This window comes from Mesitornis unicolor, unplaced genomic scaffold, assembly GCF_000695765.1.
Source record: "Mesitornis unicolor isolate BGI_N332 unplaced genomic scaffold, ASM69576v1 scaffold4494, whole genome shotgun sequence".
NCBI lineage: Eukaryota > Metazoa > Chordata > Aves > Mesitornithiformes > Mesitornithidae > Mesitornis > Mesitornis unicolor.
Window position 1 is genome coordinate 40,851 of NW_010179244.1, and position 15,877 is coordinate 56,727.

At 40.3% G+C, this 15,877-nt stretch overlaps 1 protein-coding gene across 1 annotated transcript in view; it reads right to left on the reverse strand.

The window, feature by feature from the left end:
- SMURF2 (SMAD specific E3 ubiquitin protein ligase 2) overlaps positions 1–15,877 on the reverse strand; it is a 33,417-nt gene that overhangs the window by 17,242 nt on the left and 298 nt on the right. Inside the window, exons 2-5 of the mRNA XM_010182694.1 lie at positions 11,027–11,065; positions 9,813–9,921; positions 3,739–3,872; positions 2,953–3,018 (exon numbers count right to left, since the gene is read on the reverse strand). Coding sequence (XP_010180996.1) covers positions 2,953–3,018; positions 3,739–3,872; positions 9,813–9,921; positions 11,027–11,065 — 348 coding nt within the window. The remainder of the gene's footprint in view (positions 1–2,952; positions 3,019–3,738; positions 3,873–9,812; positions 9,922–11,026; positions 11,066–15,877) is intronic.

Below are 15,877 nucleotides of genomic sequence, written 5' to 3' on the forward strand. Positions count from 1 at the left end.
GTTCCCAATATCATAATTTGCAAGTGTCCAATCTGATAATTTATGACACTTGTGTTCCTGTGGGGTTGGGGTGGGGTTTTCTGATGTTTTGTTTTGCCTTTAACAATAAGCCCATTATTTTAAAAGCCAGATACGTGCTGTGGCACACATTTCTTGAGGTGGCACTACTGCACCTCTAGACAACTGTCTTCAAGTCCTATTTATGCATGCAGTGAAATAAACTTAAGAGACCATAACCTAGACACAACCAAACTTCTGTCAAGATGAGAAAGTCAAGAAGGTGTAGCAGTCCTGGCAGCTTTTGCCAGAGTCCAAACTTTCAACAACAACAAGAAGTTCTGAAGCCTGGGATTCTGAACCTTCAGCAGACCAACCCTGCAGTGCTTGCTTGCTTTATTCTTAGCCAATATTAACTCCTAATCTTTCATGAACTCCAATGTCACACAGCAACTTCTTAGAGCGAAAGATGCCTGAGATTTAATAAACCAAAACAAAATTTTAGATGTATTTATTCTGCAACAAACCTACACATTACAAGTTGACATTGGTGTATGGAGGCAAGGTTTGGCAAGCAATGCGCACAGACAAAAAGGCAACTAAACAAAGGCAACTACCTCCTCTTTGCCTACGTGAGGCCCAAAATTTGTGCACGGCTTCATTTTGTAATGAGTAAGGACTCATTTTTTTCTGCACTGCTGCATCAGAAATAAAATGGTGGCACAGAAGAGAGCTGCAAGATTAAGATTCAGTTCAGGTGCCCTTTGCAACCACTGCTCACAAGAGTCCTCTTTTCTTCTTCCCTTTCAAGATAACCCCAGGAATTCAAGATAAAGATCCCCTTGCTCCCTGTCCCAAATTATAAAGGCATACCCACTGTGCACTTGTTCTGTAAGGTTATGATCTGCTGAAATATCAATTACATTGTAATATTGTTTTCCAGTCTTGCACAGTCTCTTAATTTAAGCCAGTTTATCATCAGAAGGACTGAGACTGTATTTATAACTTATTCTATTCTCCTTCTTACTTTTAATCAAGATTTCTCCACTAAGTACCTACTGTGGCAGAATCACCTCATTTTTACTCAGGCTCATTCGCCCATTCAACAAAATTGTGAAGAGCGAGCAAAATATAAGGAGATAATAACGACAGCTTCAATAAAAGAGAGACAGGAATCTCTGGAATCTTACCAAGGATGTGTTAAATTAAAACATGGCCACGACAGAGGAAACCTGACCTTCCTGATGGTAACAGCAGAAAGCAGAACACTCGGATCCACCCTGACAAGCTGTGGGGTTTTCGAGGTTCGATGCACAACCCAGCAGCTCCTGCTCATTAGGGACAGCCCCAGCAGCCTGCAAAAGAGCTAATGCTGCTTTGGCTCTACCACTTTTCATGATCAGATCAAATTAAGCCAACTGGTTGGTCTAGTTTACGCTCACACCGCTGGCTAGTTCTGACAACTAGTTATCTCTGCAGTGTATGTGCTTGCTGTGCCCACACTGCATGGTATGTGCCCCAGGCTTCCCATCTGGCATCCCAATAGCCTTGAGAACATGCTGCTTTGGGGTGGGGTTTGGGGGTTTTTTTTGTTTGTTTAATTATTCCCAGCATTCTCAGGTGGTGATGACAAGGATGCACGTGGCATGCTCTGGAGGGCAGCATGAGAGCACCTCACGGTGGGAGGGTACATTCCCTGCTGGTGTCACATCTGAAGGGCTGCTGTGGGCAGAGAGCCTCTCTGCTGCTTGGAGCACCCCTGAATGAGCTCTTCCATCAGCTGAGCTCAGTTTCCCCTGAAAAGAAACCCCACAAAACTGCACGCATACAGCACAGATGGATCAAGGGACCGGTAAACTGCAGCAAAACCAAATCGCAGACCAAACTGACAGCTAATGCACCCTGGAAAAATGACCTCCGCTCTTCTGTGCAAGCTCTCATAGAAAATTTAATATTCAAGAGTGGTCTGAAGTGTCAGCAATGCACTTACAATCCCACATTTCCACCACCATTTGACTCTCCTGTGCCGCCTCACTCTTATCTTAATGCTGTGCAAACACTTGCAGATCAGATGCTAGACAGATGGTTAAAGCCACGTAAAGAGGTAAAGTCATAGGTATTATTCAGCAGAGCACTTTGAGAAAAGCAAACAAATGCACTAAAGCCCTTAATTGCTGACTGATATTTCATTAGTTTTTGCCCTGGCTGACAAAACAAGAATGTTGCTTGGATATTATCTGAACTAGGAATTCAGCCTAAAACTGAGCATGCAAATTCACCTTTCTTCCTCCCACATCCGAATATTCTCATTAACACCTTGCCATAAAAGTAAAGACCTCTTATCAAGACTTTTTCAGCTTCTTAAGTGCCCTACTAGAAACGCTACCTCGTGAAACAACTTAGGATGCACCAAAAAGAGAGTGGTTATGAAGCTGAACAACAAGTATGTACAAACAGTTTGATAGCTTTTTAAATGTTTAAGTTATTTAAAGGTTTATGAGTTAGCAGGACGATAAAGCACAGATTAGTGACAGACCTGTTAATAACTTCAGGCTCAAACCATCACCGGTCTTTACAGGGAAATGAAAAAACTTCCTAACTAATTTTAATATTATCTGTGGTCTTATCTGTCCCAACACTTACTGTATTTGGCATTTTTCGGTGGTTGTTTTTTTGGGGGGGTTTTCTTGGTCTTTGGTGGGGGTGTGTTTTGTTTGTGGTTCACTTCTGATTGTTTTGGGGAGGGGTTGTTGGTTTTGGTGGTTTTTTGGTTTTTTTCTGAGTTCTGTTTCTGTTTTGTTTTTAATTCTGTATATACACCCTTTTAGCTTGAAGTCCAAATGGTTCTGGCACTAACCACTGAATGTGGAAAAAAATCAATACAGAAAACTGACATCTAGGAAGGGTATTCCTGTCAATCTCCAAGAGAACCAAGAGATTAAACCCCTTACTTACCCACTATCTGTCCTCTAACAGTATCGTTGTCATTTGGCCCAAGCTTGCACAGATCCAATCGCTGATCTACAAGACAAGGACACAAAGCCTAAGTCATGCAGTATCTGGAACACTGAGGTATGAGCAGAACCAAATTCAGCCCAGTGTAAGACAGTCAAGACTTGAAGAGATGGAAATTCTCATTAGCCACGCACTACTTTTCCATCACGGTGTGCCAAGTTTTGTTCAGAAGTAAATGGCACCCCATTAGGATAATGAGAAAACAGCATCTTCCATGTTAATTAACTTTTGGAAAAGTAAATACAAAGTGCTCGAAGTGTTATAAAGCATTTAACATCTTATGACAAAATTTACTAATTAATTATGAAGGCCCATTATTTTTTAAACTACAAATTTGGCTTCAAGATAGATTTATCCTTCTGTTTACCCCTTAAGACTTGCATTTTTGAAGGTAATTAAAAGATAATTTGAAGGCAATTAGAATCTGTGCTCCTTTGGAATTTCAACACCCTAAGTTCAGTCTCGACAACCCACAACCAGACCGCGGCACTGAAGTTAACGCTGTCTCCGGTAACGGGGCAAAGGAGTTGAAAAGCCAAAGTTAAGCTGCATTCTCTAACCTACTCGTGCTAGTCTCAGCCACAAAAGACCACTACAAACTACCAAACCAATTGGAAGATACCAGCTTCATAAAAACCAACAAAAACCCAAATAAACTGTCACTCTTCAATGGTCTATGCATGAAAGTTTGGTCTGAAAGAAGAAACTCGTCTTTAGCTTACTTACAACCAGTGTCTTTAAGGCGGTTGATTGCGTTCGAAAGAAGCCTCACACAACCCAGAAAACCAGCTCCCTGCTTTTTATGAATTTTCTTGTGATTCCACACGCTGATTGTTATTGAATCCGACTTCCCAATATATCTGAAAAAAGCAGAAAAACACTACGGTGAATGGCACTTACTGAACACTTTGAAGATGCTCCAGAAATCACCTTGGGGGAAAAAAAGCATTATCAACCATGACATTAAAAATTTAACACACACGGTATCGGCAAGAGAGAGCAAGTCATCTTCAGAGATGTATGCATTATACTTTAATGAAAGCATGTCTTATGAAGGGGTTTACTTGAATACAAACTAATCTAAAACCCTGACTCTGGGAGAAGGCAGTAACGTGAATCCAAAGTCTACCGAAAAGGCCGTTTCAAACAGTAACATGAACAGGCTCTGGGATGGCCCAGCGACCACGTCTCTTCAAGCAGCCATCAACATGCGCAGGCTCATGCCTATGCTCAGCTGGACCAGAGAGGATGGTGATGCTCGTGGCAGCGTGTTTGAGGGCAGCGCGAGCAGCAGAGCGGGTCAAATGCCAGGGCAGAAATGATCAGTTTAGCATCCTTTGGTAGCGCTTCATCTGCTGCTGCTTTTCAACCTCCTCTTCCAACCACTGGCAACACAAATCGCCCTCACCTAGAACTCTTCTGAACACTCAGGGAAAATACAAGGCAAATCGAGCTTCAGAAATGCCCCATTTTAACGTAATTACATATTATGAATGTGAACCATTACAAAAAGTTCGCATCTTAGCTGGGATGTGCCAGATTCCCTTCCTGTCCTGCTCACACGTGGACCCATGACCACAGAAATGCTTCACAAGACCTAGATCTGCATTTCACGGACTTGGGGAACCATGAGCAATGTAGGCTATTTTATTTTTGCCTTTTTGACTGAAGCTTTGTTCGTCAGAAGCAATTACTTTGTGAGCTAGTTTTTGTTTTCAAAGCTTTCAGAGGACAATTTTGAGACACTTAGGATAAATCAGCTATTGCCAATACTGAATTATTGTAGTTAATTCAATTGAGGAAAATTAATTTGTGACTATGGCTTAGATCCCAAGAACTACTTGTAGTTCCCCATTCCCAGACGACAGATTCTGGCCTTTTGCAGTTCAGTTCCAAGTGCTTTTCTGTGTGTTTTTGAAGGAAAACTGATCAAACAAATTAAACCAATGTCTACTTACACCTCTGCCATTGACTGAGACTTTATTGGCTTCAAAACATCTTACTATTTCCATAAAGATAGAAATGATACTGTCAAGGTTGGCAAACCAAACGATTGAACTAACTGTCGTGGCTTAAAATCGCAGCTGTGATCACTGAAGTTCTCAATTAACACTCCTCCCGTTTTTCCTTTTCCAAAAAAGCAGAACTTTGACAACTTCTTTTACCCACCTGCAGCCAGGAGCTGACCCAAGAGGTATAAGACAGAAAAGCCTAACTGTAGGCACATACCCATGGGGCATGGTTTAAAATAACCAGTGCACACCAAACAACAAGACAAACCATGAACTTCACAAAAACAAAACCCGTTTTTTGGACTACTAAACTGATTGCACAACGTAAGTCAGAATTTTGGCCTTACAACCTTGACAATGCCAGTTTTGCATAAAGAAACGAGAGATGAAGATGGGTATTCACGTGCACAGTCGCAGTCTACAATGTTTCATGTATTTAAAATAAATTCTCATGAGAACAAGTTAGGTGCACTTAAAAATAAAGACTTATCATGACCTGTCTTGAATTTTCCAGTTTTCCTTGTTGCTTTAAAAAAGTCAGAGGTATATAGTTAAACACAATTTCATAACAGAACAGTCTGAATAATATGCAGAACAGCTGAATATACAACACAGTTTCCAAGAATTACTGTAACATTTCGGGGTGAGGTTCTCATCGTTGGGATGCAGACAGTAAAGCACCCATACGAAACAGGTGAGGACTTCTATATCACTACCGTAACCTACTCCGATTTTTGCACCAGAAAACCTGGCTGGTTCACACATTTAAAGGAAATAAGCAAGGCAAGCTGCATTTTCCCAATAAAAATGTCATCTTTTTCCCCCACCCCAAAGGAAGAAAAGAAATAGGTCAGTAACTGCTAGTTGGCTTTATAGCAGAGTGTTTCATCTATATTTCTGCATAATTTCAAGCATGAAAATACATGGTTGCATTTAGAGAGCGACAGTAGGACAAGCTGACATTTCCAATTCATTTGATGGGCAAGTTACATTTGTTTTACATCAGTGAAGTTCCAACACAAAAGCCTGAGCTAGGAGTTTTATGTTATCAAAAAAGAACGTTCAAAAAAAATAAAGTAAGTTTAAAAAACCAAACTAAAACAGAAACAAAAGCCACAAAACCCCCATTTCGCTGGATGCCTCTCTTGCTCATCATAATTAAAGTTATTGAAGCTCTTGGTTTTACTCTACCTTATCAGCAATATCGCTTTCACAGAAATAACAGGATTACTATTAATGAAGTGGAAACCTGGAAATTCAATTTCCATATCCATTTTGTTAACTCCCGTATTTCCTGAATCTATGAAATGAGGGCTCTGGATAAGAATTGCATGTTTAGAAATGTTCAGAAAAAAGCCTACTCCTAGCACTTCCACTTCTAAACAAAAGTCAAGTACGTACCATACTGGAAACCTCTACAATATTTCAATCAAATTGGCCAGGTCTGCTGGTAGGGGCCAAACACCACCCAAAATACTTTCAACCCTAAACGCAAAGGGTGTCAGCATCATCAAATCGGCCTAAACAACCACACTGAGAAGGCAAAGCTGTTACAAGGAGCTGTTTGATGGCTCTTCAGGAGTCTAATCCAGGATGGGATTGCCTAAACCAGCACTAAACAGAGCTGTTGCCTTCTCTCCCTGAAAAAAATCCAGGATCATTGGTTTTGGTGGAGATCATTTTATAAACATCCTTTAGAGGTAAACAGACAGTTTACAGACTTGCTGTGCCTTAAGGGCAGATGCTGCTGGGAAGGGCTGGAGGGCACAGGTGAGCTGGTAAGGCTGGAGCAAAACTAAGCTATCACAGAGTGGGAGAAAGGGGAAGGAAGAGAAAAAGGCGATTTGTTAAGCTTCAGAGGTGCTGGTTTAAGTAGTATTTAAATACTTTGAACGTGAGAAGGTCTATAAATGTGTTCAGTTTGAGTAATCTTTGAGGAAAGGCCTGAACAACAGGGAAAACACAAACAAGGCCGAAAATAAGGAAGGGGAATGCATCCAGGGCAAGCATGGTATTTTACTGACATTAAACTGCATCCAGACAGCAACTATTTCGCAATTTCTTTCTGGAAAGCTTCCCAGATTCCCTCTCCCCTTACACACACCCATCTAGACTGAAGAATCTAAGCAACTCATTCAGCTGCTTCCTTTCACACTAAGATCTGAATTAAGAGCCACGTAAGGCAGAAGCAAATCCCTTTTTGTTCTTCTGTATTAGTCATTTAAGAAAAAAAACCTTATACAACAGAATATCTATTACGCTGAATCAGGTTAGCAAGCCACAAAATTCCCTTGGAATTAGCAACTTAATTCAGACATTATTGCATAAATACATCACAACAGCTCCATCTGACTGGGCTATTTGCATACGCCATCACACGATACACGACACTGCTGATTAGCAGCAGTGTTAACCTGTTGTACAAATTCCAGGCTGGGGACACTTTAATTAACCCAGCACAGCCAAAAGACAGTTTTACTGCACATAAGCCTATCACAGTCCTTTAAAAACCAACAGAAATCATCACGGTGGAAAAAAAGCAGGATTTTTCCTTATTAAGAAAATCTCCATAGCCGCACCTTCCTGGGGCTGATTTCCTACGCTGCGTGGTGGCAGGAGCAGGCAAGCTGCCACCGAGACTCCATCTGCTACACTTGGTGTGCAAAGCATTTCCTGTACCAGTGGAAGCGTCATCAGGCAGAGACTGGCGTTCCCATGCGATGCAGCGTTGTTAGGGTAAACATTAGGAAGCTTAAATAACCTTTCACTTTCAAAGGATGAGAAGAAAGAGTAAGTTCTGCAATCTATGAGGTTTGTATAGCATGGTTACGGATGGTTACTACTCCTATTATTTTTCTTGCTTTCTTTTGCAGAAGTTAATTATCTTAGTATTTGGTGCAGATGACAAGCTGAGACCTGACACCAGGTATATTACAGTGCAATGTTACCTTAAGATATAAGCCAAGCAGTGATTTGTTGTATCAGAGAGATCTAATCTCTTACTGCTGTTTTAAATAGGAACTGAAGGCTAGGTGACTAATGTTTAGAAATGGAAATAGAACTCCATAGAGTAAGGAATAACAGGCAAGACAATAAAAAGGGGTTAAATGATTATGAAGAAAGTTTTGAGAACGAAAGAATTCTTTTCAAATTACAAGGTCTGACATAATGCTAAATTTTCACTTGGGATTAGAAATGCTGTGTGTAATTGTGTCGCCAGGGAATTCCACTGCCAGAATCAGGCAAAGTAGTTTTTCTTACAGGACAAGCCATTTATATTGAAAATAATACCCTAACTAAACATAACCTAGGGTTTTTAGGGATTGTCTTCTCAAAAACAGAAAACGAAAAAAAGAACTACACAAAAAACATTTCACACAGCTCTAAACTCCTTAGGACAATCCAGCAGGAGATGCCCCAAATCTGCCCAAGCAAAATATTCTGCCAGTAACCCCATTTCTCTCTCTGCTTTTTATAATACGATGGACTGCAATCACAGTCTTCCTTCAAAGCTAGGACAACTGCAGTCTCCAGATACAAGCATGACATGTTCTATAAAACCATGTAAAAATACCTCCTCTTCATCCTTCCTTGAAAATTACAACTGGAAAATAATTCTTCCTAAAGATTTTACTATTTTTTTCCATTACTCTCATTGCATATTAACATTCTCCCTCATTTCCCACGTCCTCCACTCCTTTTCTCCAGAAGGGACCAAAGTCTCTGAGTGCCCATGGAGCACTTACCATCCCACAGCAATAAAGGGCCGTGCTCACATTTCAGGGATTTTTCTTTAGATTTAGTCTGATTCTGACAATTTAAGTTCCTGCCAGCAGCAGTTCAGCATTGGTGGTACTCAGGGGATGAACTCCATGGTTCACCTTCATCCAATGCAATCAGGTTGATGTACACCAAGATCGCTTACCATTTACTCAGATGCCAGATCGAGCCAGGGCAAGGGAAGCAGCACAACCACGTGCAGTAAATAGGGAACGGGGGTAAAACAGGAGAGAAAGGGGGCCCTTCCATTTTTGTGGCTGCAAGATCAGTGCAATGCACTCTTGAATTTCAACATTAGGACACTGCATGGAGCGTCCATTGCTGCTGGAAATTAAAAACCAAACCCTCAAGCTAGATCTTCACAAAGGGATGGTCAGGCTTGGAGGGGGCGTAGAAGGGCAGAGGTCTAAAATCTGCATTCTATAAAAATCAACATTTCAACAGGTTTAATAACATAAAGATCAAGTTAACTTTAATTCTTTAAATACGAAAGGCAGCAATACCTTCTACATGAACTTAAACTTGGTTTATATCCATTTTTCCAATGAATATGAATTACAGTCTCACATGCAGAATCTAACCTTGGACTGACTTTGAATAATAAAGCTGTAATAGTATAGCTTTCTATTCAAAAAGTGCTGTTATTCCACTAAATTGCCAATGGTATTTGTCAAGCAGCAATGCAAACATTTTGTATACTGCACTAAAACATCATGAAGAATGACTTCACCTATCCAGTCCTGGACAAGAAATTCTCTAGGTACTAATACTTGATTTGTTCTAGGTTTGGTGATGTCCAGACATCATCACTAGAAAATCCAAGTGTAGTGTTTCGGTTTTGAGGGAAATAAGAAAGTGGTGTTTTGACACATGTATTTTTCACTCAAACTAATAAACTCTGGGGTATTTTCCAAGCCGTAAATAGGACAGTATGGTGAACACCTGACAATGTCTGTGTACATTAGAGGATTTCACTTCAAACCTTTGGTTATCACTGTTACCACCTACAGGTCATAATGCTGATTCCACTTGGGATCAAGTGTATTCTTCACAGTATCTGTAGAATGGCATTGGCCAGATCCGTCCACCACAACCTTGGCAAATGGATCAGGAAGTCCTGAAAGAAGGAAAAGAAAAAAAAATAGCAAATGTTTCAGGATTTTTTTCAAGTCTTGTATCATTGCACAATTTATTCTTTCTTAAATTGAAGTTTCCCACTCTTCTAACCAACCTATTAACTGACACCAAAAGGGTGTCACCACTAATGCCCCCAAGTCATGCAGGTCCTATCCCTTTTTCCCCTCATACTAATTCCTCCCCTCATCCGAGGGCCCAGTGAGTCAGCTGAGGGAACCAAGGCGGTGAAATACTATTCACATTTTCTGTAGCACAAGTTCTGTACCAGTTCTGCTCGCTCAGGTGACTCACGACGGAGCCACTCAAGCAGCAGAGTGGCCTGAGACAAGCGTCCCACAAAGCACGTGGGGATAAAGGCAAAGCACATGGGAAGGGGAGGAACAGGACCTCGTGAGATTTGTGCTTCAGTACTGAAGTGACCACCAATTTCAAATCTTGAGGGTTTTTTTGGGCATTATTAAACTGTTAAAACACCTGAAAACTTGCAATCAATACCAAAAAACCAGACACAAAGCAAGTTTTAGAAGTATCCCAAATTAAAGTATAATTCTGTATCTTCCCCTCTGTCAAGTCCTTTTCAAAGTTCAGGTCTGATCTTTCTAACTCTTCCTGCTCCCACCTGGACACAGGTGATCTGTGTGTGTGCCTACACAGCCAGTACCATTCCTCCCTGCCTCCTTCATCCACCTCCTAATTAATTAAAATTAATTAAAATATAATTTCAGAGCACGTAAGTATTATGACATGATTATTAGTAATTCAGATGTACATCTGTCTGCTGGACAAAGTGTTCTTACATGAAAAACATTTTAATAAATGTGGGACTAACTGAAAAACATGTAATTTGTCTGAGAGAATAAATCTGTTTCCCACTCTCATCAAAAACAGAGTGTGTCTGTTTTAATTATCATTATGAATCTGAGACAATTGTCATCTCAGAAAAACATGAGAAGCTCTGAAATAAAAGTATGAAAACACCAAAGCCCCCTTAATGGAAGTATCTTAATACAATGCAAACAGGGATGTACAGATCTCACATAAGATTTATCTGATCTCTAATGTATAAAACTTTAACAGTTACTTACGGAAAAAATCCTTTTTCACCAGGTTTTTTGCACACAGTACTGTAAGAAAAACAGAAATACAAAACTGAGTTACTGATTAACAGCTTTAAATAAAAAAAAGTTACTTTACCTGTCCAGCATACCAGAAAATCCTGCTCAAAATAAAATGAATGAACACAGATGAATTGTGCTCCTCTATCGTTTATATTGTCATGTAAAACATCTCCTGAAAGCCGAGCCAGAAGTGTCATCTTTTGGCAATTTCACAGGCAGTTTACAGTAGCAGTGATATGGTAGCGGTCTCCTCAGGCAATAGTTTCATGTGTTGGGTTTTTTTTCCCCCCTCAATGGTTTTGCCAGCTCTGTGTTCACCCAGTGAGGGAACCAGACCATTTCCAGCTCACCGTACAGTGGCACAAAATTGTGCCAGTAACATCAGTGGTGGTTCACAAGCAGGGTCTTGTGCTCAGCTCTACAGCCCAGCAAAAACTTCCTTGACCAAAAAACACAGGGCATTTTGCACTCCAGGCTTTTCTGTTATCCTGTGTGGAAACTAAATAGAAGTTTTTACCTGAAAAACACGTAGGTGGGGTAGACTAACTTCTAACACCAGGGTTTTGATGGCTCCAAAGATAGGTTTTATTTGTAGAGGCTGCTAATTGTTTCAAGCTTTTTGTTTTAATTAAAAGGGAGAAACAGTTGCATGTGTCAACTAAAAATACCAAGGGGAAAAACAATCTCATATGAGATTAGAGAAATTTTTAAAAAATAAATACATCTTAGAAGTGAAAGGGGACAACTTGCATATAAAGATGCCAAGGTACACACAGAACACTTCTCCTCACAAAAGGCACCACTGTTCAACTCCATACGCTTATCTATTATCACAGGTTTAGTAAGCAGGAAATATCAGATTCCCCTGTGAAGCATTAAAATATTTACTGATAGCACAAAAGGATTCTTGGGTATTGAGTGAAAGCGTGAATTCCCACAGCCAGTTCAAAAAGAAGGGGGAAAAAAGACCCCAGTAAGACGTGTTTGGCTGGAACCAACACCGCAGAAGACTCCTCAGCACATGATTCCCTCGGATACTTTTTCTATGAGATCGCCAGTATTTCTTACTACCAGGAAACGCAAAGACAGAAGGGCACATCCAACAGGCACATCCCGCAGACACCACCTAAACCTCAACAAATATACTTTCCCCTACAGAATATCCTCAAGCTGATCCTGCAGGACTGCTCATTCTCCTATTTCTTTTACAGTATCTGCCCAAATAGAAGTAAGCAGAGGTAGCCCATGAGCGCTGTCATGGAGGCTTCCAAGCTCAGGGCAGAGAAGCACTACCCCGAACAGTTCTGCGTGCCAGCACAGTCAAAATTACCTATTATTCTGAATAAATTGAAATAATGCTTTCCACTACTTACTACAGTAGTAAGTACTAATAAAGCATCAAATGTTTTAGTTATTTCTGACAGCTGGAGTTCATGCAGGTATAGGAAACAGACTGTCACATCACCATCCGCTCCACAAAACACTCTAAGTCCTCAGGACGGTGTCATAAAAACCCAGTTACTAAAGACTTCCCTGTGCCCAGCAATTTAAAATCTACTCTATCCATACAATTGATAACAACTTAAAAGACATTTAAAGAAACAGAAACTTTGAAAAATGCTTCTGCAGTTGCTTGAGATTTTACTACACCAGGAATATCCTAACCCTGAGCTGCCAACAGGCACCACTTCCCCAAGAGCTGCGAAAGGTCACTGCTCACCAATCACCCTTCATCTAGTGGTGAAAAACCTCAGGTAAAATAGATGCTCTCAAAAAGAGAACTATTTGCACGGTTTCACCCATTACAAGAAACAAGAAATCTCATGTGAAGCTGAAGGTTTTAAATCCAAGAGTTAAGTAAAAATTCCTCTATAGCACAGTGAGCCGTACAATATGTTAATGAAATTGCATAATGTCCAAAATAAGATGTCTGACTAATCTTTTGAGAGGAAAACTGCAAGCTTAACTAATTATAAACACTTCTTTTCAAACAACTAAGCAGGCCAGCCAGTGCAATTTAACCACAGTCTCATTTTCATAAAATTAGGCGCACACACAACATACAGACTCATAACCGTCTCCCCAGCAATTAGCCATGAGTGAACAAAGACTTTTGGCTCCAGAATTCGCTCTGCAGCAACCACATTTAGCTGAAGTCAGGTGTCAAGCTGTTCTGCTTTGTCAGGTTAACAAGAAGGAGAGACACTGAGAAATCTTTCATTAATACCACTTTTTTTGCCAGGTATTTCTAGGTGAAAAAGCCAAAACAACCTTCTTCCATGCACAGAGCTCTAATCTATCTCAGGACTTTTTATGGACAAAACTTTTCTGACTAGTGGGAAAAGCACCGGAGTTTATGCTCCCCTTTTGTAACAGTTTCAACACTGTATTAAACCATATTCTGAACATCCTGATAACCAACTGATTAATAGTTCCTCGAGAATAAAAACGAAGGAAGCTTGGTTTCCTGTGGATTTATGTTTTATGGTTCATGGAAGCCCCAGCCGAGGCTTTTCCCACTGGTGGGGCACTTGGGCACACTCTCCCACGCAGACTCTCCCGGGGCCTCCCAACACGGGATCTCCCTGCAGCTTTTCCCTCTCATTTCAGGTCATTGCTAGGGGCTCCCCTCCTTACCCAGGCAACGACTCTCATAAAACTCATGGGACTTAATTAGCTCTGAGACCTCTACCCTACGTCAAATTTCAGCCAAAGATTAAAAAAAACAGGAAGAACCATAAGATTTCTCTCTCATGACAAAGCCAAGCTAAAATGCTGATGGGTATGGGGCCCAAACCCACATTGGTATCAGACCTACGCAGCTGCACCACTTCGAGATACTCCAGAGGTGGCACAAGGCCACTGAAGAAGGTTATTTGTTATTTCTGGTGCTTGTTTTTAAAAATAATTTTAATTAAAAATGCTTTAATAGAAAAAAGTTAAGCTATTTAAACTCTCACTGAAGGTTTTCAGAACATGCCTGGATATATTGACATTGGTTTGAGAAAAGTAAAACAGGTGGGGAGAAGCACTGTACCATAAGTGCATCATCAAAAGACATTAATGGCTTCTAGCACACATGTGTAGATAAAGTATTTATTGCAAAGTACCAATGAGTCAGTGGACAGCTATGTTTTGTATTTATTATAGACTTCCTGGTCCACAGAAAGGAGAACATTAATACTCCAGTATGAAGGAACACCACACACGTGCCAAGACAAACAGGCACATCACTTCTACACACTATACGTTCATTAAATACCTTTTTATCGCGCCTGATGATCTCAGTCTAACATACGTTACCCAGATCAGTTCACAGAAACATGAAAGGAGCGTAATATTATAAGCTACCAGGCCTCCTCCTGTGACTGCTTTGCTACACGCAGTTCTTAAATACTCAAAAATAGGAATTAAGCGAATCACGTTTGCCAATTTCCTTTTTCTGATTTATTACTCCAGTGACTGACAAAGAACGGTTTACTGAAAAACTGTTTAACTATCGCAAGTAAATGCAAAATATTTAATACCCCCAAACTCCTGCAATCTAATTTATGTGTTAGCTATTAAAACGTACATGCAATTATAGAGGGGGATGAAATAATTGGTTGAACTGACACAAAAATTGAAAGGAACTATCATTATGGAAATGGGGGTTTTCTAGAAAGAGAAATATTTTTCTCATTTCCCGAATTCTTCTTACTCCTTTTGGTAGCTGCTGAAGAACTTGTTTAAACAGCTTTTTACTTTGGAATCGTTTTTATAGAAAAATCAAACTTTTCATGATACCAAACTGTTGTTATGGAAGGTATCCTATGTTATACGTTACCACTATTTTATAGAAGTATTAAAACGTATGTTTATTTCAGAATAGTAAGTACATGTATAACACAAGGTCTCAACACTTAAAGGGAAGAACACCATAAAGCAGAAAGGAGAGTGCCACTGTGGGAAACCTGCAATGAAAACAAGTAAAAAGGGACAGATCTCACAGAATCACCACATCTTAGGCATGATCCAAGAGTTATCAGTGATCCTGTTCATCTTCAGTGGCTGGGTAACAGAGTTATCCAAATGTTATCTGAATTTAAGGCACGTAGGCATTTAAGGGTAGCAGTGATCTTGTACTCAACCCTCATGGCATTTCCAACCTACATCAAACTCTTTATGCAATCTGTATCAAATTGTTTATAGCCAATTTGTTCACCACATTAGTTCACACATGCAAAACAGGGACTATAATGCTTGATCTCACAGGTATGTTTTAGTGTTTTGTTACCTCTATGTTTGTGCACTCTCATCTATCTGTTATAATGCATCTCTAGATTTGTGACAAATTACAAGGTGTAAGAGTTTGAACCTAGCAACACGAGGTACAAGTAACCTCACGGCCACAGTTGTAAACGATGGCTACAAAAATATACAGGCTTTAAAATTTCTGTATGCAAAATTAATCTTTCTTAAGCTATCTTCTTAAGTCAATAATCTTTTAATGTGTATATTGGAAAGACATCAATACTATCAGGGAAAGATACAGGTAAGACATAAAAAGTAATCACAGATGCCCGTGGCAGCGAGCACACCAGCCGAAGCGGCAGAAGGAAACCCATAATCAACACATGTAAAACTCGGTGCGTGACTTAGTAAGAAAACACCAACGCTGTGTCAACAGACAGCCCCAGTTCAGAGCGGGAAGAGGAGGACTGGGTCCAAAGCTAAGATTATGCTTACTAATCTGCTGGCTTTGCGCGTGTCATCACCACAGAAAAACCAGCTCAGCCTCCCGAATCCAACAGCAGCTCTAACGTCGTAATTCCTGCT